The following is a 24,142-nucleotide window of genomic DNA, read 5'->3' as shown; positions in this document are numbered from 1 at the left end:
CAGACATGCAGACACAGAGAGGGTGACAGGGAATAAAAAGAGAGTATTAACCGCGGGAAGCTTTCCAGATTGAAATTAGATATCATATGCAAAAACTTGATCAACACTTTCACCATGCAGATGGACAGATCAAGTAGAAAAAGGGTCCTGCACCCCAGATCTCTACTCATGCATCTGGAGTTCCTTTCTTTTTTTCATTTCCTCAGAAATTGGTGAACTTTTTCTGTTTTTACTGGTGAGGGACAACCAAGGTGATAGAGGACATTATGGCTCGGATATCAAACTTACTGAGTCAAACCTCAAGCCTCTGATTAAAGACACTGAGCAGAGAACAAACGGAAGATGATAAACTTGAACAGGCATAAAATGTCATGCACATCTATGACGTACTGCAACAACAGGACTTACAGGTCTTTCAGCATTTAAACTGAGATCTGAATTATCATTGGCAGATTGAACTCCATTGCTACCATCCAACTTAGCCATGTTTTTGCATTCTAGCACCTTATCTAGGGCAACCTTTACGTTGTCATTGTCACAATCATCCCACCGCTCGTGTGCAACAGCCTTTCTAGAATGTTCACGGCCGTCAGAAACACCTTGATCCAAATCTTCTTCTTCTGAGGCATGATGCCAAACCATCTCTTCACAATCACCGCAATCTAAAGACCTGTTCTGGAGGTGTCGTGCATAACGCTCCAAGACTTCATTACAGAGATTCATTAAAGCACTTCTGAATTGCATACAGCTGTTCAAAGCAGTCATTCTCCTTTTGCAGGCATCAGGTGACGCTGGAAGGTTTTTGACTGAGGCCCATTTAAAACGAGAATATGGCCCAAGGACAGCTTTGTGTCTTACAAATTCAATCACCAATTGCCTGGACAGATTCAATATATATTATGATCTAGAATAAACTGATTTATCAAGATATTATAGATTTGCTGAGTAAGCTGCTAAATCACCCGCTGCATGACAATCAGTACCAGACCGTGCAAATAGGATATTCCGCAGAAATTTACTTCAGAACAAACCAAATATACAACAAGCTGAAAAGTGTTACAAAATACCTCTAAAACTTATTTATCTACAGTTGAGATCATACAATGAACACGGGAATACCTGTCTGCATCTTCGCTCCAGGAGAAACTTGCTCTGCATGTTGGCTTCAGACTTGAGATATCACTTCTCTTCATGAAAGAGTGATTGGCCTCAGTTTTTTCGCATTGATCTATCCCTTTGGTAACCTCCCTATGATCACCAACACAATTTATTTGAGAATTACATCCAACATCCCCTGGAGAAACCAGGAAAGCATTTTGTTCATCGGGGAATGGGTCAACAGTATCGAATGTGCTCTTGTCACTTGGTCGTACGTCTGAAGTGCGTAACTTTACATGTCTTGCAGGATCTCCACCTGATGACCTCTTTCTTTTCTGTAAATAATTATTCCGTCCTTTTATGGACCGAACCTCCATCCATTTGGCAGTTACAACTCCTTGGAATCTACAGAGACGCATTTGCTTCCTATTGTGAAAACAATGGAACACCTGTATATTGTGTCTTCTAAATCATTCATGATAGAAATGTGTAAAATATGTTAATGCAGGAGAAAATGAAATAATTCTTAAAACTTTGTTTCTATTATTTATTTATTTGATAACAGAGAAATTCCTGAGGGCCAATTTGCTCACAGTTCTAAACTCGGTAGAAAATGGGCCCGCTCCTCTTTATTTCAACTCAGTTTTCTATATCCTCTCTCTATAACTTACATCTTCATGTACATGCATAATCCATTAAGAAAAATTTCACATATTGCATACAATTTCTAGAAAGGAAGGACCATGCTTTAGTTCAATAAAACTGATATTTTAAGGGTACAAATTAACTGCTAGCAGTAGCACAATTGGCAGATTAGCTAGATGATCTTTAAGTTCATTGAACAATACCAATAAGAGATTGTGCAAACTTCAAAAATTGCAGCGTCTTGTAAAAAATTTCATAATAACACTAAGTGACAATCTTTGTTTAATGATTTCGAGACACCTTCTTTGCCATTTTCTGGAAACTAAAACATATTTGGTCTGGCCACAAGCGAAGATCTTATAAACACATTAAGCTTAGAAAAGAAAAGAGAAAAAAGAAAGAAAGAAAAATGGATGTAAAGTGTCTTCAAGCTTGAGGGAGAGGGCTATTGAGCAGATATAGCAAACTGAGCAGCCCTATCATAGTATTTACAACATGAACATCCAAAGGATCAGCATTGACATCATGTCCATAGAGCAACATCTTCACCTAACAGCATACAAGGACAAAATTGCAATTTGTGTTACACTATCAAACCTCTTGATTTGCAGATTCTGGGGAAGCAATTGAAGCAGCTTCTGGATTAGCACCAGCCAATAAGTACTCCAGAGTGTTCCAGTACTCATCAACAGCGTTCCTATTTGAAAGAACAAAATCATGTCTAACTTGATGGCAAGAATCTGGACCATGAAAATCAGATGATCGTGCAGTTGAAGAGAAAGGTTCCTCAAAGTAAGGTTTAAGCTCTAGCGCATGAGTAAGAGTGATCTGTATCACATGAGTGGCGTCTACCGTATGTTCACCACAAACAAGGCGGATTAACTGCAAACAAAGATGAAACTGCTTCATACTTGCCAAAACAAGAAAGAAAGAAAAAAGAGTGATCACTTGATCATAAGTCAACTCCATAAACCATGTTGATATAGCTATTCATGGTATCAAAATCCTCAATTTCTACAAATTGCAAAACAAGCTCTTTGACTTATTTTTTATGCAAATTTTCCTGAAAAGAAGCTGGGTGTTTCTTAATATTTTCTTAAAACAATTTGGGATCCTTCCCCAAGGAAATAAAGTATCATGTTTAGTAGGTAGAAGGAAGACAATGGACCAAATCTTGGATTTTAATTATTTTCCATTAAATCAGAGTATCAGACTACGTACACACAAGTTCTTTTTAAAAAAAGATTGGGCCACAAGAAATTTATCAACCACCCATATATATCATGTCTTCGGCTAGTTGATCATATAAATTGGAAACCATTACGAAGTGAAACAAGAATTGATCTCTGACTCCTCTAGTCCTCTTATACTCCATCTTAGTCACTTCATCCCTCAAAAGTAGTTTGTATCTTCCAAGCATGGAAAAGTTTCCGTCAAACCAAACTCTTTCTTTCATCTTTTTGCTACCTAGATAGGGGGAGACAACAAATTTGTGGACCGTTTTGACACTGCTAAATCCAATTTATTCTAAAAGGTCATAGTTTTCTTACTTGTATACACTAAGATTTGAATAAAAAACATGCTCATCAACATAGGATCTTACATCCCCTACAGAATGAGCCATATCAAAGTTGATACTTCTGAGCAGAATACAAGAGGAAGACGGTTAAAGTGTCATCAGTACGATTTTCAGTTTAGTATCATCACATGAAATTAGAACCTCTGACCTGTGACTTTGAGGCATTCTTGTTTCATTTTTTCTCAGAACTGAAGAATGCATCTGTCAGGTCAACATGTCAATTCTCATAAGGTTTGGCAATTTTTAAGCTCCAAAACTAGAGCATCTAGTTGGAGTATGGTTTCTTAGATGCACATATTTATATGGAATCACACAAGAGAGACGACCTTAAAGGACAGCCCGGTGCACAAAGATCCCACATTCACAAGAGAGATGGCCTTATTTCTTTATATTTACTATCATTGAAGATGCTTCAGATCAATCACTATACTCAACTGCACCGGGTTTATGAAAATATCAGAGCTCTTAGCAAGGGTAAACCTGGGAATGTTTTATCTGAATGAGCGCATCTTTAGTTTTTAGTAATGTTAGTTTACAGCATGTATATAGTGTAGTATTGTCCCACATTGGTAGAGTCCTTGTATAGTATAGCTATAAATAAGGACCTCTTGTATTGTATTGTTTATCTAATATCAATAATATATTTTCTCCCGTGCCTTCTCACATGGTATCAGAGCAATTGTGAGAGACTTATCGCCGTGCATAAATTCCAGCGATTCCGGGAAAGAGAAATCGTTGTGCATAAATTCCAGCGATTCCGGGAAAGAGAAATCAGTATTTTTTAAGGCTGTTTTCTATCTGCTTCATTTCTGTCAGTGTTGTGCAAAATCCAACACTACCACGAGAGTCGTCACTGTCCGGCGACCAAACCTCAGTGAAAAACTCCGGCAGCAGCCTCCTCACGCGCCACCAGAAGCTCACGCGCCGGCACGTACGACCACTTCCGGCCATTTTTTGAAAATCTTCCTTCAGAACAGTTGGGTCGCCTAGTAATTCCGATCTTACCCCTACTGTTTTCATTTCATTCCGACAACTTTGAGTTTTTTCCGTCAGCTACAGTACTATTCCGACAGCTACAGTAGATTCCGACAGCTACAGTTTTTCAGTATTCTGTTTCTGTGTTTCCGTACACTGTTTCAGTGGATTACAGTTGATTCTTTCTCCTATTTGGTAATAATTTGCAACAATGTCTTTGGGATTTGATGCTTTTGGGTCTAGAAACATGAGTTCTGGAAGCTCTAGTGCTATTATTACCTCGGAACCTTTAATGGGAGGTTCAAACTACTTAGCTTGGGCTTCATCTGTCGAGTTATGGTGTAGAGGTCAAGGTGTTCAAGATCATCTAATCAAACAGTCTAGCGATGGAGATGAAAAGGCAATAGCACTTTGGGCAAAAATCGATGCTCAGTTATGTAGCATCTTGTGGCGATCTATTGATTCCAAGTTAATGCCCTTGTTTCGTCCATTCCAGACATGTTATTTGGTTTGGGCAAAAGGCACGCACCTTATACACTAATGACATATCTCGCTTCTATGATGTGATATCACGGATGACAAACTTAAAGAAACAGGAATTGGATATGTCTACTTACTTGGATCAAGTACAGGCAGTCATGGAGGAATTTGAGAAGTTGATGCCAGTTTCTGCTAGTGTGAAAAATAACAAGAGCAGTGACAGAAGATGTTTCTCGTTCTTACCCTCGCTGGACTTCCTAATGATCTTGATTCAGTACGCGACCAGATTTTGGCTAGTCCGTCTGTCCCGATAGTTGTGAATTATTCTCTCGATTACTTCGCCTTGCTGCAGCACCAAGTCCACCAGTGATCTCATCACAAATACTTGATTCCTCTGTTCTTGCATGATGTTCGGGCATCTCAAACTATGGAGAATAGACGAGGAGGAGGTCGTTTTGGAAGATCTAGACCCAAGTGTTCTTATTGTCACAAACTTGGACACACTCGTGAAATGTGCTATTCCTTACATGGTCGTCCACCCAAAAATGCTTACATTGCTCAGACCGAGACTCCAGGTAACTAAGGATTTTCTTTATCTAAAGAAGAATATAATGAGCTCCTTCAGTATCGAGCAAGTAAGCAGACATCTCCACAAGTAGCCTCAGTTGCTCAGATTGATACTTCTGTTTCTGGTAATTCTTTTGCCTGTGTTTCCCAGTCTAGCACTCTTGGCCCATGGGTCATGGACTCCGGCGCTTCTGATCACATCTCTGGTAATATATCACTTTTGTCAAATATTGTATTATTCACAGTCTCTTCCCACTGTTACTTTAGCCAATGGATGTCAAACTAAGGCAAAAGGAGTTGGACAAGCTAATCCCTTGTCTTCTATCACCCTAGATTCCATTCTTTATGTCCCTAGCTGTCCTTTTAGTCTTGCATCTGTTAGTCGTTTGACTCATGCCCTCAATTGTGGTATATATTTTATTGACGATTCTTTTATTATGCAGGACCGCAGTACGGGACAGACAATTGGTACAGGACGTGAATCAGAAGGCCTTTACTACCTTAACTCACTCAGTCCTTCCACAGCATGTCTAGTTACAGATCCTCCAGATCTAATCCACAGACGTTTAGGACATCCGAGTTTATACAAACTTCAGAAGATGGTGCCTAATTTATCTAGTTTGTCTACATTAGATTGTGAGTCGTGTCAACTTGGGAAACATACCCGAGCCTCCTTTTCGCGTAGTGTTGAGAGTCATGCAGAGTCGGTCTTCTCCTTAGTTCATTCTTATATATGGGGTCCTAGTAGAGTTAGTTCATCCTTGGTATTTCGTTATTTTGTTAGTTTCATTGATGATTATTCAAGATGTACTTCGCTTTTCTTAATGAAAGATCGTTCTGAGTTATTTTCTATATTCCAGAGTTTCTGTGCTGAAATCAAAAAACAATTTGGTGTTTCTATTCGCATTTTTCGCAGTGATAATGCCTTAGAATATTTATCTTCTCAATTTCAGCAGTTTATGACTTCTCAGGGAATTATTCATCAGACATCTTGTCCTTATACCCCTCAGCAAAATGGGTTGCTGAGAGAAAGAATAGGCACCTTATTGAAACTGTTCGCACACTTCTAATTGAATCTCGTATTCCGTTGCGTTTTTGGGGCGATGCAGTTCTCACAGCTTGTTATTTGATTAATCGGATGCCTTCATCTCCCATCAAGAATCAGATTCCGCATTCAGTATTGTTTCCCCAGTCACCCTTATACTCTCTTCCACCTCGTGTTTTTGGGAGCACGTGTTTTGTTCATAACTTAGCCCCTGGGAAAGATAAGTTAGCTCCTCGTGCTCTCAAGTGTGTCTTCCTTGGTTATTCTCGTGTTCAGAAGCGATATCGTTGTTATTCTCCAGATCTTCGTAGGTACCTTATGTCAGCTGACGTCACATTTTTTGAGTCTAAACCTTTCTTTACCTCTGCTGACCACCATGATATATCTGAGGTCTTACCTATACCGACCTTTGAGGAGTTTACTATAGCTCTTCCTCCACCTTCGACCATAGAGGTTTCATCAATACCAACCGTTGAGGAGTCTAGTGTTGTTCCCCCTAGTTCCTCAGCCACAGGAACACCACTCTTGACTTATCATCGTCGTTTGCATCTTCCATCAGGCCCAACTGGTTCTCGTCCTGCGCCTGACCCTGCTCCTAGTACACCGATTGCACTTCGGAAAGGTATACGGACCACACTTAACCCTAATCCTCATTATGTCGGTTTGAGCTATCATCGTCTGTCATCTCCCCATTATGCTTTTATATCTTCTTTGTCCTTGGTTTCCATCCCTAAGTCTACAGGTGAAGCGTTGTCTCATCCAGGATGGCGACAGGCTATGAGTGACGAGATGTCTGCTTTACATACAAGTGGTACTTGGGAGCTTGTTCCTCTTCCCTCAGGTAAATCTACTATTGGTTGTCGTTGGGTTTATGCAGTCAAAATTGGTCCCGATGGACAGATTGATCGACTTAAGGCCCGTCTTGTTGCCAAAGGATATACTCAGATATTTGGGATCGATTACAGTGATACCTTCTCTCCCGTGGCTAAAGTGGCTTCAGTCCGCGTTTTTCTATCCATGGTTGCGGTTCGTCATTGGCCCCTCTATCAGCTGGACAATAAAAATGCCTTTCTTCACGGTGATCTTGAGGATGAGGTTTATATGGAGCAACCACCTGGTTTTGTTGCTCAGGGGGAGTCTCGTGGCCTTGTATGTCGCTTGCGTCGGTCACTTTATGGTCTAAAGCAGTCTCCTCGAGCCTGGTTTGGTAAGTTCAGTACGGTTATCCAGGAGTTTGGCATGATTCGTAGTGAAGCTGATCACTCTGTGTTTTATCGGCACTCTGCTTCAAGTCTCTGTATTTATCTGGTAGTCTATGTTGATGATATTGTTATTACTGGCAATGATCAGGATGGTATTACCAATCTGAAGCAGCATCTCTTCCAGCACTTCCAAACTAAGGATCTAGGCAGATTGAAGTACTTTCTAGGTATTGAGGTTGCCCAGTCTAGCTCAGGTATTGTTATTTCTCAAAGAAAATATGCTTTAGACATTCTTGAGGAGACGGGGATGATAAGTTGCAGACATGTTGACACTCCGATGGATCCGAATTCTAAACTTATGCCAGGACAGGGGGAGCCGCTTAGCGATCCTGCAAGCTATAAGCGGCTGGTTGGAAAATTAAATTATCTCACAGTGACTAGACCCGACATTTCTTATCCTGTGAGTGTTGTAAGTCAGTTTATGAATTCTCCCTGTGATAGTCATTGGGATGCAGTTGTCCGCATTATTCGATATATAAAATCGGCTCCAGGCAAAGGGTTACTCTTTGAGGATCGAGGTCATGAGCAGATCATTGGATACTCAGATGCTGATTGGGCAGGATCACCTTCTGATAGACGTTCTACGTCTGGATATTGTGTTTTAGTAGGAGGAAATTTGGTGTCCTGGAAGAGCAAGAAACAGAATGTAGTTGCTCGGTCTAGTGCAGAAGCAAAATATCGAACAATGGCTATGGCAACATATGAGCTAGTCTGGACCAAACAATTGCTCAAGGAGTTGAAATTTGGTGAAATCAGTCGGATGGAACTTGTGTGCGATAATCAAGCTGCCCTTCATATTGCATCAAATCCGGTGTTCCATGAGAGAACTAAACACATTGAGATTGATTGTCACTTCGTCAGAGAAAAGATACTTTCAGGAGAGATTGCTATAAAGTTTGTGATGTCGAATGATCAACTTGCAGATATTTTCACCAAGTCCCTCACTGGTCCTCGTATTGGTTATATATGTAACAAGCTCGGTACATATGATTTGTATGCACCTGCTTGAGGGGGAGTGTTAGTTTACAGCATGTATATAGTGTAGTATTGTCCCACATTGGTAGAAGAGTAGTATGTCCTTGTATAGTATAGCTATAAATAAGGACCTCTTGTATTGTATTGTTTATCCAATATCAATAACATATTTTCTCTCGTGCCTTCTCACAAGTAACAACACTTAGAGAGCTAACATTTTATAAGGAAGGAGTAGTTTTCTTCTTTTGACACTTTTGAAAGAGTCTTTCTGAACAATTTGTTAGAATATGCAGGAGATTAGCAACTTATTCGTGCTCAACTTTTTTCTAGATCTATTATAGTTCTAATATATTTTTGCCTTGAGGAGAATCAGTAAAATTTTGATCTTCTCATATTAAAAACTAACTTGTTACAGCTTAACTTTAGGTCTTCACTTTTATAATCAAATAGCAATATCTAGCATGCTTATCACAAAATGCATCCAATGAATAAGCTGAAGTATAGAGTTACAATGGTACTGTAGCTCCGAAAGCACTGTAGCACACAGACATACTAACCCACTCCTTTACCACCACCATGAACCATGAATCCTAGGATTCCACCACCACCATCCGATAGCCAACCCTTCCGCGACTCTACCCCAGAAAGAATCGCCGGGATCTGACACCCCACGCGCCGTCACGCGCGACACATCTCCGACGACCCCTAGCCCACGCGCCGGCGCGTGACGCCTTTTCAGGCAAGATCCCGACTTTTTTCCTTCGGACAGCCTCTTCGAGGGGCTATTCCGACCTCACCCACCCATCAACCTCCAACTTCCGACCACTTTTGCTATTTTCCGGCGACAGAGGTGTCTTTTTCCGGCCAGATTTCACTCCCTCTCACTTTCCCTTCTTCAATCAGTCACCTTGCGAGGCTCTTGGTTTAGCTATGATGGACTCTACAGAGAGAAGCTCCTACTTCTCCCTAGAATCTAGAAAATTAGAAAACATGTCTTTTAGCAAAGCTGCATCTTGGCCAGCCCTCGAACTTGGGGGAAGATGCCAGCGAAAGCTTGACGTAGGGCAGGAGCCGCACTTCTCGTTGTCCGAGGAGCACACTTTCAGGCGCAAAGGTTTCTTGGACTCTTGTTTGATTGGCTCTTTCTCCAAATGGGTTGGTTCCCCAGAAGCTGTTAGGAACTGGGCAGCAGAGGCATGGAACGTAAAGGACGGGCTGAAAATATCGAAACTGGGTGACACGCAATATCTCTTTTGATTTGTCACCGAGTGTCAAGCTTCAGAAATTCTCGTAAGAGGAAACAGGTGGTTTGATGGGAATTTCTTAAAGTTAGACAGATGGGTGGAGCACGATGGGTGTCTCGACCCTCGTTTCCCTGCCGAAACATTGGTGGTCAACATGGTGGGTCTCCCGGTGCATCTCTGGTGTCTTGACCTATTCAAGAAGGTTGGGGAAATCTGTGGGGGTTTCATTGATGTCACTTGCAGCTTGCACGATCTCTCGCGAGTAAGGATTGTGGTGAGGAAAGGGGGCCGAATCCCTGTCTCCACTGTTGTGGAAGATGGCTACTTGAGCTACAGGGTTTGGTTGAGCCCTGAATTTCGCCCGGTCTTTATGCCTGCGATTTTGGCGGAAGAAAGGGAAAGGTCAAATAGAAGGGAGGGAAGGGGAAACCAGTTTCTGAGAGGAGGGAAGGGCTCACCGGACCAGCGGACTAAGCTGGAATCAGACGGTAGATCGAGAAGTGATGGGAGGTTTGAACTTGGGAGAAGAAGACAAAATCCTAACAGGAGGGCAAAACGTGAATGGGTTAGTGATGCGGGCTGGAAAGGTAGAATGAGTCGGTCCTCTTTTAACTATCATAGGGTCAGGCAAGATTTCAGCGAGCATATGTCTGGGCCTCTACACATGGGCCCAGCAACTTATCCAATTCTATTAGAATCGATCCAAAGGGGCCCAAATTATATCAAGCGGCGTCCGATAAGGCTCCTAATCATATGGGAGCAGTCACTCCTCCTTCTGCCAATGATGCCTCAAACAGTGCTGTACCAAACACTAGGGGCTTGTGCTCCTCTTCAGCCACTGTTCCAGGGGCAGCACCGGCAAAAGCTGGCGGTGTTATTCCACGGCCCCCCGCCTGTGATGGACCCAGCTCCATTGCCCTTTCATTTCCCACTGTGCTTAGATGTGCTGAGGCTACAATACAATCTCCTCCAAGTGAGGCATTATTTCCCGAGGTTGGTGCCTCTCAACGAAACGACGTGATCCACCCGGCACACAGAGTTCCTACTACTAGCAATGCTATGGTCTTGCATTCCTCCGGTAGGGGCAAGGAAAAGGTAATTACAGAAGACGCATGTACAATTTCGTCACGGATCGGAGAAGTGGACATGTCCTTATGGATGGAGGATAAACTATTAAACTTTGGGAAGTTCTTAGGTGTTTCTTTTGAAGGGAAGGAAGATAGGGTGCTGGAACTGTTGAGGGAGTTTGAGCAACAACCCTGTTACGAAGGCGCGGGGAGGGAGTTGGGTAAATGTGTTAATCAAAATAAAACAGGTGATGTAGTGGTATATCAGAGAAGGGGTCGAGTGGGTGACACGGAGAAAGGGACCTCGTCTAGGGGGTGGGGAAATGGGGGCTATTGTTGCTTATGGAAGTTAAGATCCTTTCATGGAATGTCAGGGGGATGAATGACCCGAACAAAAGGGCCATCATCAAAGTGGGAGTTAGGGAGTGGGGTGCCAACCTAGTTTGTTTTCAGGAGACCAAAATAGAAGTTTTGTCGGATGCGATCGTGAGAAGTCTCTGGGGAGGTAGTTGGGTGAAATATGACTGGGTCCCTGCAGCGGGAAGTGCCGGGGGTATTCTACTTATGTGGGATGATAGAAGTTTGGAGGTAAAGGAGATTAGGAAGGGAGCTTTCTCTTTGGCAGCTCTCGTCAAAGATAGAGTGAGTGGAATGGAGTGGGGATTTGGGGGAGTGTATGGGCCGGTAGGGGAAGGGTCCAAAGTGTCTTTCTGGGAGGAACTTGCTAACATTATGGGGGAATGGGACATTCCATGGGTTATAGGTGGAAACTTTAACACAATTAGATTCTCGGAGGAGAGATTAGGGTGCAATGTGATTTCGAGGGCCATGGAGGAGTTTTCTGACTTCATCAATGATCACTTTCTCATTGATCTTCCTCTGTCAGGGGAAAGGTTTACTTGGGCGAGGGCGGAGGATTCAAACTCAAGGTCCAGACTCGATAGATTTCTGATATCGTCCTCTTGGGATGAGCTGGTGCCGAATGTGTTGCAGATCCCTTTACCTAGGCTGACTTCGGATCACTTGCCTATCTTGCTAGATGGATGCAGAGGGAGGGGGGTCCGTGCTCCCTTCTGGTTCGAGAACATGTGGTTGAAAGTGCCAGGATTTTGCGACAAAGTGAAAGAATGGTGGACCAACTACGGGGTATCAGGGTCACCCTCATTCCGTCTGTCGAAGAAACTCAAATTGCTCAAGGGAGATATTATTAGGTGGAACAAGGAGGTCTTCGGGAGGGTGGAGGTCAAAATGAGGGAGCTTATGCATGAATTGGGGGAATTAGAGAGAGGGGAAGGGGCGAGGAAGCTAGATGAAACTGAAAAAGTGAGATTGGGGGAGGTTAAAAGTGAAATAGTCGAGCTAGCAATAGCTCAGGAGACTAGTTGGCGACAAAAATCAAGGGCGCTCTGGTTAAAGGAGGGGGATTCGAATACTAAGTTTTTCCACAGGTTTGCGATTGCAAATCGAAGGAGAAACTTCATAGAGTCCTTAGTTGTAGATGGGGTAATGATTGAGGGAGAGGAAGAGGTAAAAGGGGCGATAGTGGGGTTTTATGAGAACTTATACAAAGAGGAAGTTACCTGGAGGCCTACTTTGGGGGGAATAGAGTTCAACCACATAGGGGAGGGAGACAATGAGTGGCTAGAAAGAGCTTTCGAGGAGGAGGAGGTGCACGATGCTATATCGAGTTGTGCTGGTGATAAGGCCCCTGGGCATGATGGTTTCTCCTTGGCTTTCTTCCAGCTCTGTTGGGACACTGTTAAGGGGGAGTTGATGGAAACCATTGAATACTTCCACGTGAATGGTGCTTTCGAGAGAAGCATCAATGCTTCTTTTATTACCATTGTGCCTAAGAAAGAAGGCGCATCTTGTATCAGAGACTATAGGCCCATCAGTCTAGTGGGGAGCATTTACAAGATTATTTCTAAAGTGCTTTCCAACAGACTAAAGAAGGTTCTTGACGTTTCCGTTTCGTCCTCCCAGAATGCGTTTGTGGAAGGTAGGCAGATCCTGGATGCTGCTCTTGTGGCAAACGAACTTGTAGACTCCAGAAGGAAAAATAGAGAATCCGGATTACTGTGCAAGTTGGACCTTGAGAAGGCTTTCGATCATGTCAATTGGGAGTTCCTGGACTTCATTATGAAACGGATGGGGTTTGGGGAAAGATGGAGGGGATGGATCAAGTTTTGCATTTCAACAGTCAGATTCTCTGTCCTGGTTAATGGTAGCCCGTGTGGTTTCTTTGGCAGCTCCAGGGGGCTCAGGCAAGGTGACCCCCTATCCCCCATGCTATTCATTTTAGTGATGGATGCTCTGAGTAAAATGATGGATCGTGCGGCGAGTGGAGGCTACTTGAGAGGTTTCTCAGCTCCGATCGGGGTGCTCAGTGCCCGAAGGGTCTCTCATTTGCTTTTTGCGGATGACACCCTAGTTTTCTGTGACGCCGATATGGATCAGTTGACCTGCCTGAAGCAAGTACTGCAGTGGTTTCAGATAATATCAGGACTCAAAATCAACCTCGGCAAGTGTGAGGTTTTCCCGGTGGGTGAGGTTACTAACATTGATGCTTTGTCGCATGTTCTCGGATGCAAGATGGGCTCTCTCCCCACTACTTACCTGGGTCTACCGTTGGGTGCTTTGAAAAAGGATACTACTGTTTGGAACCCAGTCATTGAAAGGGTTGAAAAACGATTAGCAGGCTGGCAGAAACGGTATTTGTCAAAAGTGGGTAAGGAAGTGCTTATTAAAAGCACTTTGTCAAGTATCCCTACCTATTACTTATCCCTGTTGCAAGCACCTGTGAGCATCACAGAAAAACTAGAGCGACTTCAAAAGAATTTTCTCTGGGATGCGGCAGATGGAACTAGAAAGTTTCATCTAGTGAATTGGCAGATAGTCACTTCCCCAAAGAAGTGGGGTGGACTTGGAGTAAAAGATCTCAGGGTATTCAACAGAGCTTTGCTGGGGAAGTGGCTGTGGAGATTCGGGGTAGAAGAGCATGCTCTATGGAGGGAGGTCATAGCAGAAAAGTATGATTCCACGGGAGGGGGTTGGAGGACCAAGGCAATCACAACACCGTTCGGGTGTGGCATGTGGAGGAACATCATGAAGAACTGGGAAGCCTTCTATGGCAGCATCACTTACAAGGTGGGAGATGGAAGGAGAATCAGCTTTTGGAATCACAAGTGGTGTGGAGAGGCTACTCTGAGGGTCTCTTTCCCACACGTCTACAGAGCTTCAAACCAGAAGGAATTGATGGTCCAACAAATACGCAAGGAGCATGAAGGGAGGATAGTATGGGACCTCTCTTTTAGAAGGAACATGCAAGATTGGGAGATTGCGGAGCTCCAAAACTTATTGGCACTGCTATACGGGCAAGATATGCCCCATCCATCTTATGACTCTTGGAGATGGGGGTTGCGTGATGATGGCTTGTTCACCGTAAAGTCCTTCTACCAGAGTATGTTGGTGAGACAGGAGGCTACTTTCCCATACTCATCGATCTGGATTCCTAAGGCGCCCACGAAGGTGTGCTTCTTCGCGTGGCTAGCAGCGAGGGAAGTGATCTTGACATCTGAAAATCTGCGAAAGAGAGGAATTACACATGTTAGTTGGTGCTACATGTGTAAAAGCTCAGGGGAATAAGTTGATCATCTTATGCTGCATTGCCCTGTGTCCTGGGGTCTATGGAGGGAAATCCTGAATCTTTTTGGTGTTCAATGGGTGGTGCCAAACACTGTAAAGGAAATGCTATATAGCTGGGCCGGTTTCCGTAGAAGAAGCAAGCAAAAAGCGTGGAAGTTCGCCCCGTTAGCTAGTCTGGGGAGAGAGAAATAGGAGAGTTTTTGAGGGGATTGAGTCTTCGTTTTCACATCTTAAGAATAGTCTTTTATCTCTGATCGCTTTTTGGTGCACACATGTAGCCCCTACTAGTGTAGAAGATTGGGCGTCATTTGTAGGGAATCATGTTCTAATGTAAATTCTCTACTTTTTGTATACTTCTTGTATGCGGGAGTTTTTTCTCCCTTTTGATTAATACAATTTACCTTATCAAAAAAAATAAGCTGAAGTATAACTCTCAGCAAACAAAATGCACATGTAGATGTAAGATATGCACGTCTGGCAATCGTATCCCCAAATGACAGGAAGATTAATCAGATTGATGGGAGGTAATTGACTATGCCAACCTTCGGGGAAGCGATAGATATGTTAAAGTAAGGGTTAGAACTTAAATATGAAGTATTCTCAAAAATGATTTTCAATTATACCTTAAAACGTTGTAATATGACAATCAGCAGTGATAGCTCCTGGATTGACTGGGTATCTCTCAAAGGCGTGTAGTCCTTCATGGGAATATTAGAAAGGTGTAAATAATCCCCACATTTCTCAAACATATTCTCATGCATTGGAGCAGAACCTGAAACTTGTAAGAACAGCTCAAGCTGCATGGCCTCGATGGCTGCACCTATATCAACCAATTTGCAACTGTTATCATTATTTTTCAAATCACACCTGTATTTACCAGATGAGGAAGTATCTTCACTATCATGGGCATTATTGACATACTCCCATAGATAGATGTGAAGACGCTTTGCCTGAGCCAATTTTGGCATCATAGACCTAATCCGATGACTCTTTTTAGCTAGTGCATCTTGGACATCCATTTCTACTCTGTGTTGTCCTCTGTCCATATCATGCACTATTGGAAGTGCATTCCCCTTCTCAAACTGAGAAAAGCTTTCTTTACGCACTTTCCTTTCAAAGGACCTAATTCTATCATAAATGTTAACCAACATTGCCGGAGATAACTCATAAATGGATGGATGCAGGACCACGACCTTTTTACGGTTCTCGTAAAAGTTTGTGACAGCAGGGAAGAAGACATCAAGGCATTTACAGTGCCCTTTTTGTTGAAGCTTTTTCAAACTGCGTTCTAAGGTCTTTTTGTCCATTGATGTGTGCCTGCCCTTCTCAAGATTCTCAAGTCGTCTTTGTAACTCAGGTTTTATAAGGAACTTCTCCTCCTGCTCAAAGAAGAATAGCTTGAGTTGGTTCATCTAAACTGAAATGTATAGACTTATATTCAATGCAGAAGCAAAAAAGTAGTTGAGATGCCAAATACCTCTAACATTTTAAGTATCCACTGCTCCCTCTGTTCCCTTGCCCAGTCTTCTCGCAATTTATGACTGGAATATGCTTTGTACGCTTGGCATCTAGGGGATATTGTTTCAGTTACCGAAGATTTTACAGGTACAAGGTCACGTACAGAAGAATCCATTATCTGCATTTTTGTGTCATTAACTGTGTTGCCCACATCTATGGGGAAATTCTGTCCGTTGCTCATTCTATTGTTGCCCCAATCCTGGACCTCCTTGATAGAGAAAAACAAAAAGGTGAAAAGTGTACAATGACGAGTTGAGTACAGAATATAAATATGAGAATGTGCGTCAATGGAATAAAGCATTTGGTTCCCACTGCCAGATAATACTTGAGATGACAAACCAACTACCTAGAAACTACCAAACCACTGAACCCCCCAAGTAGCCACAAAAAACATTGTACTGCAAACATGAAACTGTTGAGTTGTCCCACATCGGTGGGATTTGAGGTCCTTGATCTCCTTATATGATCTTGGGCAATCCTCACCTCATAAGCTAGCTTTTGGGTTGAGTTAGGCACAAGGTACATTTATCATGGTATCAGAGTCAGGCCCATCCCAATTATTGTTACCAATGTTGGCCCCCCATTTATGTTGTCCATGCTCCAGTTTGCAGGCCTGGGCGTGAGAGGGGGTGTTGAGTTCTCCCACATCGGTGTGGGATTTGAGGTCCTTGGTCTCCTTATGTGGTTTTGGGCAATCCTCACCTCATAAGCTAGCTTTTGGGGTTGAGTTAGGCTCAAGGTACATTTATCAGAAACATAGTAGTTTCCCTACTGCAACCAGAATATAATGCCCAAACGCATAGAAATCAAACGGAAACTATTGACTCATTAATCTTATCGCAGACCTAAAATAAATAACTAAAAGTATTCCCTGCTTGAGATAAGGTGGACAAACAATTCAAAAGGAAAGAAATAAAATTGGGTTACACCATGTTTTATGTATATGATGCATTTTAGTGCTATCTCAACGTCAAACGCTATATTTTCAATGATTTCATGTTTATGAACTATTTAGTTGCAGATAGCGCATGTTTACGAACGTTTTGAAAGCTTATATGATGACAAATATGGATTTCATGATATTGATACATGAAATGTTTTTGGAGTAACCATGACAACTGAGAGGGTATTTGGACGTACGGGTTCAATGCCCAGAAACGGTACGTGCCGGTATAGGATCATAGCTAGTGCCATTTTTAAATGGTGGTTATGTTGCACCACACGAAAGTAAGTGGAAATGTTTGCTAGCATACCTATGGTAAGAAGGCATATGTCAATCGGGAGGATGATCGGACATCATAAGCACACATGGCAAAATCATGTTAATTTCTAGTGAAAGCTCCCTAAAGTTATAAATACTTATATTCATGGACCACGAGCACCCTTTGATTTCAAAAATAATTTCGAATGACTTAGCATATGTTTATTATATTGGGATAACATTGATTTGCATGAGAAATATGATTGTGATATTGAAGTGCATGTTTTTTGAATACTTGTCCCATATTTTAAAGGGTGATCAATAAGACTTATGGGGTATTTTAATACTCACCCCCTTACATGTGTGGTATAGGTTTGGGTATTGCAATGGAGTCCAGTCCATGACTTGAGCACCATTACTTAGAGCTTCAGTGGTGAGCCCCAAATTTGATCAGTGGCGGCTTAGTTCATTTCAATTGTTATTAATTATTTGGGGGACCATGTCCCACTTCTTTTTTGAAACAAGATTCTTTAGACGCTCTGTGACTCATTTTGGCTAGATGTATATGTACTCGGTATTGTATTTGGACTATGCCTCTCGAGGCTTAATTCAGATATGTTATATATTCGAGCCTTTCTTTGGGATGCTAAGCCTTATATTTAGTTGATACGACGGGCAGAAGGATTAGCTCAGTGAGCGCCAAGCTCGTCGGACACCAACCATTGCCCCTTAGTTTGGGTTGTGATAACAACAAAATTAAAGGCAAAAGTCTTCCTACTATGGTTAAGCTGTAGATCCTTCTAGAATAAATCTCACTAATTAGAGACACTCATTTGGCCATATAGATACCATCCACGACTTCCACTTACAAATAAAGCTTCAAGTACTACTGACTTGATTGTCAAACACCCTGCTACTGCTTCTTTGGCATGGAATTGTTCTAAAAGCCCTCTACTACATTTCAGAGCACTAAGGGGTAGCATCCCATCTATGCACTACACACCCTTCACCTATACATCTTATTTGATAGCCTATACTAGTTCACCTATCATTATCAACCATTTTGCTCCTTACACCTAGAAAATTTGTGCTCCCTACTAGTAGAAGATATGCTCTTGAAAGTAGTTTCACTCTTTATCTTTCGTTAATTGGATTTGATCTTTATCACCTTATGGAATGAAGAATAAGGCACAAAAATACTCTAACCAAAAATAGTTTTCAACACCAACTTGATCCAACCAAAGCGTCTCCACTTTGATGCAATTTATAACTCTATAAGGCATGAACCTAGGGAAATCCATGAAATCTCTGCTTACAGATGTCTTTAACATGTAAAAACTACACCAGAGAAATCTATACTATACCAATGCACAATCAAACAAAGAGTGAAGTTTATACAAATGTATAACTTGCCTCAAAGTAATAGTAGGAAATAATTTGTTCTTGACTCTCTTATGTTTGTAGGTGAAAGACTGATAACCACGGAAAAGTTGGAAATGACCTTATTCATCGAGATAAAATGCAGTGGCATACGGAACTGTGAGATAGTGTACATCATGCAAGAATTTGTAGTTTAATTCAACACTCTTTTGAAATGTACTGGGTGGAAAGGACAACTAGTATTCTAGTACCATTTCATACTTTAAAGGATGTTAAGTTGGAGTCTGACAAGAAGGTAGAAGATAAATTTCACAAAGCAGAATTCAACCTATGAAGATTGGGATATTCGAATTTCAAACTAAAGGTGTAGCAGTTGTCATGTTTCTAAAGGGTTTGAAGTCAGCTAGGCATCTATGCCCCAAATTGAGGTCTGATCTTAGCAGTTATCCTCTGACTGGCTTTATTAAGCAGGAATACCTCTATTTAAGCAGACTTTAACTAAGGAGAAGAGAAGTGCTGCAATTTTCATGTTTTCAGACTCTGTTATTCTTTTTTAAATCCTTCCTACACTTCTCTTAAATAAGGAGGGCATAAAACAGCTGGATGGCATATAAAGCACAGCAAAAACTCATAACTCACTGTTACTTCTTAAGACCACATCTGAACTGTTACACAAGACATTCCATGAAAAGTGGTAGATGGTAATATCAACAGAAAGAAATTTACATACTTCAAAAGTCTGATGCTCGACGGGAAGCTCCACTAGCTGTTGGCCAATCTGACCTCTCTTTTCTATTTTAACCGGAGGTTGTTTTCGGCCAAGGTTATCAGATCGACGAACGCGAGTATTAAAGTGCATGGTTGAAAATTCCTTTAAAAGACGCAAAGACTTGCCCTTCTGTGAACAGTGAATAAAATTACATAAATAAAGTCCATATGTAGATCACCATTTTTAAGATTACCAAATGAAAACAGTACTGACTGAAGGTGAAAGAGAATATTTTTGGTCTTCTGCCATTTTAATCACCTTGCTGTCTATCAATAATGTAAAATCCCCGAAGGCCCGAGCTACTAACTCGATAGCACTTTAGCCCGTATCATTCGTTTATTTTCACAAAATGGGCGGGTTGTGTCAATTTTGAGTGGGTTAAAATGAGTTTACCAAATAATAAGTCATGATTCAACCTGCCCAACGTATACTTGAATCATGATGGATTGGTCAAAATAAAATAACTAACGGGTCATACCCAACCCGTCCAACTTGATCCAGATTAACAAAAACTATGTAATTACAGTAAGCACTTTGATGGAGATTCAAAAAGTTAAAAAGGAACTACCAGCGAATATTGGTTTAGATGACAAACCACAGATTTTTCTTGAATCTCACATGCTTTAACAAACAAACAACATGTCAACAGAAGTGTTTAAAAGCTTTGAAATTCCATTTATGTAACATGAGAAAATATCAAGGTTCTATAACACGAACAATTTAAGGTTGATTGAACTATTTAGTGGATTTCAGCAGCAGATTTATGTGTTACATATTAGTATATTGTAACTCTGAAATAAATGAGAGTAAGCAGCAAAGACTTCTGTTTATCTTGCTTGATATACTTCAACACCATCATTCAAATCAGCTTCATATATACTAGCATGTGGGATATGGATGGATCATATCTTCTAATATTTCTTTCTATTCTAGTCCATTTCCCATGTTTTATGCCTATTTCATTTAGACAGCTATACTGAATCAAATGCTATAAACTGCAATGCAGAGGACAATGAATGTGCATTGTAAAGCAAAACGTTGGAAGTGATCTACAATTTAGGTCAATATGAATGTGTTTCACTTACTTCAGTTACCTCCACGACCTGAGCTTGTGTCAACCTACGTAAGATCTGTCAGGAAATCGTATCAGACAAATTGTACAACTTAAATAGTGCTTCTTTTGGATTCAATTTACTACCTCCAAGATAATAAACACTTACATTTTTTCTCCATTCTTTATGTCCAAGAGCATCTCGATAACCTAGGTCCTTTTTAATATTTGAGATAGCAATAACCTGGAAAGGTGAAACAGGTTATAAGAAGGTTAGTATCATGTTGTTCACAAAATTGAGATACCCACAATAATTCAAGAGTATGACAGACCTTCCCCTTAGCCTTTTCAAGTTTATTACAAATTTCTCTCAGTATGGGCAGATAATCTTTTATATGCACATCCTCTCCATTAGACTTCACATCACAGCTAGCAGAATTTTCATGAGATAAATCATCAGACATCAGAACTCCACCTCTTATTTCAAGCCTTTGTTGACTGTGCAAGTGCTTCCTGTAGCGGCTTAAATAGAGCATGTTGGTTGTAGTATGCTTACTTATAAGTTTCCCTTTGTTGGATGCTTTGTTTGTCCAAACAACTGCTTCATGCCTCACAATCAGTCCTAGAACCTCAAGCTCCTTAAATATGTGGAAGAAGTTATTGGCCTTGATGCCAAATTCCTTAGTAAGCTCACACTGGGTAATTCCATTTGCTCTGTCATTGCACCATGAACCATGGTTAGCACATTATGAGAGGAAGCAGTGTCTTGATACTTGCTTTAAAGAGACAAAGAAGTCTCTTCAACCTATATATGCCAAGTAGGAGCGCAAACAACAAATTAAAAAGAATAAAAGCTTTTGAAAGTATGCTTCTCTTCAGCTCACAATTAGCATGACCGCACAGTAAGTCCAAGGTTCAAATCCTGATATAGGCAAAAAAGCTAGGTACTCTCTTCTTAATTTTTAACCTTTGAAAAAGTAGGTTACCTGGTGGAAGAATGCAATAGAATAGCTGAGGTGAGGCACAAATTGGCCTGAATATCACCATTTTAGAAATAGGAGGTGTCATTAACATTACAGATTTTAAATTTCATAACTTCAATGAAAACACAGCAAAAATTTTAATCAGGATGTGGATAAATCGGCAATGAGAAGAATAGTTTACAAAAATGAAGAAAAAACACTTCTTTCAGAATTAGAGTGTAATTTCTATGGAGCAGTGACATATATAATAATAGTTACAAATGTACATATATCAAAAAGACCAAATTTCACTCAACTCATTAACTCTAAATTCTGGCCGATTTGCCTCAATTTTGGAGGAAGAGATGGAGGAGATGAACAAACCTTGCAATGGCGATGCGTTGGAGGACTCTTTTCCGGAGATGAAGAGCTTCTAACTCTTGTTTACATAGCTTAGACTTGGAAACCTCAACCTCATGAATCCTAGTAAAATTATCAAGCATATGCTCCGGCACAACGATCTTCAATTCCATTCTCTCACATTCTTCCGCAGTACACTTAACCAAATCATTATCTTTCGTTTCGAATTCGAGACCTGGAATGTTAATAAGGCTAGACAAAATAGCCTTTTTTACATTATTACAGAGCACAACACCGTTTTCTGAAAGGTAGGGTTTAAGTTTGGGCCAGAGATCGGTTATAGGGATTGAATTACCGCCTTTAAAACTTTGTATGCAGAGTTCTTCCACTGCTTTGTTCACTATTGCGTCCATATATTTGTGAAAAACAAGTTTAAATAGAATTATTTCGGAACTCACACTCTCAATATAAAAATAAAACCATAAACGTCTAAATTCTAGATCTGTTACAACATTATATCCGTGTGAGGATCATATGTTAGAAAGAGTATAGTTTGAGTTCTCTGAAGTTTGTGGTGACGGACGGCAAGAGAAGAGGGCAATCGTGAAACCCTAAATTAAATCAAGAGCTTGGATTCCTATGGAGCCGAGAATGGGAAAAAAACAGAGAGCAAAGAGTTGTGGACTGAGGAGGAGGAAGAGAGGAAAGGAATGAATTTGGTAAGAATCAAAACGGGTATTTATACGTTTCTATAGAAGGAAATCAGCTAATTATAATGTACTCCATAAAATAATATATTACTCCATTAAGACTATTTTATGCGAATTTTTGGGGAAAAGGGAAGAATAAACTCATGAATCCTCATTCCTATTCATATAGTTATTAATATAATGGTCAAATATATCCCTGTTAAAAATAATTTAAATATATTTTTTGTTATACTATCGGATTATTTTAGACTCTATGGTTATACTATGAAACAAATATAATTCCATGTGGCGGATTAAATTGACCCATTTTTATTTTTTCTAACCCGATTCACTTAAGAAAAACCCGCTATCCGACCCAAAGTTTACCCCCACTGCTTCTCTCTCCCCTCTTTTCCTCCATTCTTATCTCTTGCATCACTGTTACGACCATGGCTGGTATCTCCATTGGCGAATTCGCCGGAAACCATGGAGAACCTTACGATTTGTCACCTCGCACCTTCTCTTCCCCTTTCTATATACCTACGCACACATTTATATATGAATCTAGAGAAATACATACAAGATGCCGGAGATCTGAAAGTTTTGGGTGTGAAATTTACTGGATCTGACTGGAAATACATTTTCCGGCGAGCCATTGTTCTCTTTTTCATATGTTCTTTTTATTTACCAGATCCGGAAGGGAGACGAAATAATAGCTGAAACTCCGACCATGGAGTATGGTCGAAATCTTGTCGAAGAATTTTCCGGCGACCTTTGTGCACCATGTTTTCTCTCTGACCGCTGGTCCGTGTCTAACGCCTTCGTAGCAGCGCCTCATGCGACTTTTATTGCCACAACAGCGGCACATTCGATTCAACTTGCTCATGGTGGTAACAAATTAAAGAAGTACAGTGGGAGACCTTTGACTTCTGAGAATACTTCAAAAGTTTGTTTGACAAGAAAGTTTTTCAACATATACTTGCAGATTTGTATCATGGAATTTTACAATCAAATTTTTAAATTTTTTTCTCAAATGAGATCAGATTTTTTCATAAATTCATCATTTTTGCCCTCCTGTTTGTGAATTATTTTGATCGGTTGAATCATTTGTTTCCTGCGGGAGTATGATATGGAAGTTTGACCTGATAGCAACTAAAATAATTGTGCTTCCTCTTATCACTAAAAAAGAAAGAGGGATTATTTCTTTGGATCTACAAATTTGCACCTAGAAAGAAGGTTTGGATGTTGTATCGCCTAAAGTGCTTATGTGGGTCTGTATGTTGGCAATGGTTTGATCCGTAAGTGAGTGGATTTAAAAGTGAATCGAGTTAAAAAAAAAAGGGAAAATCCGTCGATTTAATCGTGTGCTGCCACGTGGGACCGTTCGAAACGAGGGTATATTTATTTTATAGCATAACGGTAGGGTCCGAAATGATAACGAAGGATATATTTGAACTATTTTCAATAGTACGAGGATATATTTGACCATTTTTCGTTAATATAACAGAAAATATAATGTAAAAGTATCGGTGTAATTTATCGATTATACAAAATTATTAGTTTACTAGTTTTCGAATACGTGCACATATATCACATGTTAATTGATACAAATTCTTAGTCATGTTTTAAA

At 40.8% G+C, this 24,142-nt stretch overlaps 1 protein-coding gene across 16 annotated transcripts in view; it reads right to left on the bottom strand.

The window, feature by feature from the left end:
- LOC107813492 (uncharacterized) overlaps positions 1 to 23,797 on the bottom strand; it is a 33,151-nt gene extending 9,354 nt beyond the window's left edge. For 9 of the 16 annotated variants that reach the window (XR_012695070.1, XR_012695071.1, XR_012695069.1 and 6 more), the window contains exons 1-10: positions 21,848 to 23,794; positions 20,834 to 21,215; positions 20,671 to 20,745; positions 20,536 to 20,580; positions 19,412 to 19,579; positions 16,060 to 16,308; positions 15,206 to 15,961; positions 2,341 to 2,625; positions 1,120 to 1,547; positions 409 to 877 (exon numbers count right to left, since the gene is read on the bottom strand). Coding sequence is in view for 11 of the 16 variants with exons in the window: in XM_075222207.1 (XP_075078308.1) it covers positions 409 to 877; positions 1,120 to 1,547; positions 2,341 to 2,625; positions 15,206 to 15,961; positions 16,060 to 16,308; positions 19,412 to 19,579; positions 20,536 to 20,580; positions 20,671 to 20,745; positions 20,834 to 21,215; positions 21,848 to 22,236 (3,246 nt within the window). In the remaining 5 variants the exon portion in view is untranslated. Of the gene's footprint in view, positions 1 to 408; positions 878 to 1,119; positions 1,548 to 2,340; positions 2,626 to 15,205; positions 15,962 to 16,059; positions 16,309 to 19,411; positions 19,580 to 20,535; positions 20,581 to 20,670; positions 20,746 to 20,833; positions 21,216 to 21,847 lie in introns of all 16 variants that reach the window. The other 7 variants (XM_075222208.1, XM_075222211.1, XM_075222216.1 and 4 more) reach the window with 5 other exon arrangements.
- Between the last annotated feature and the right edge of the window lie 345 nt (positions 23,798 to 24,142).

This window comes from Nicotiana tabacum, chromosome 9, assembly GCF_000715075.1.
Source record: "Nicotiana tabacum cultivar K326 chromosome 9, ASM71507v2, whole genome shotgun sequence".
Taxonomy (NCBI): domain Eukaryota; kingdom Viridiplantae; phylum Streptophyta; class Magnoliopsida; order Solanales; family Solanaceae; genus Nicotiana; species Nicotiana tabacum.
The sequence above is the reverse complement of the archived record's forward strand: the minus strand, read 5'-3'. Positions and strand labels throughout refer to the sequence as shown.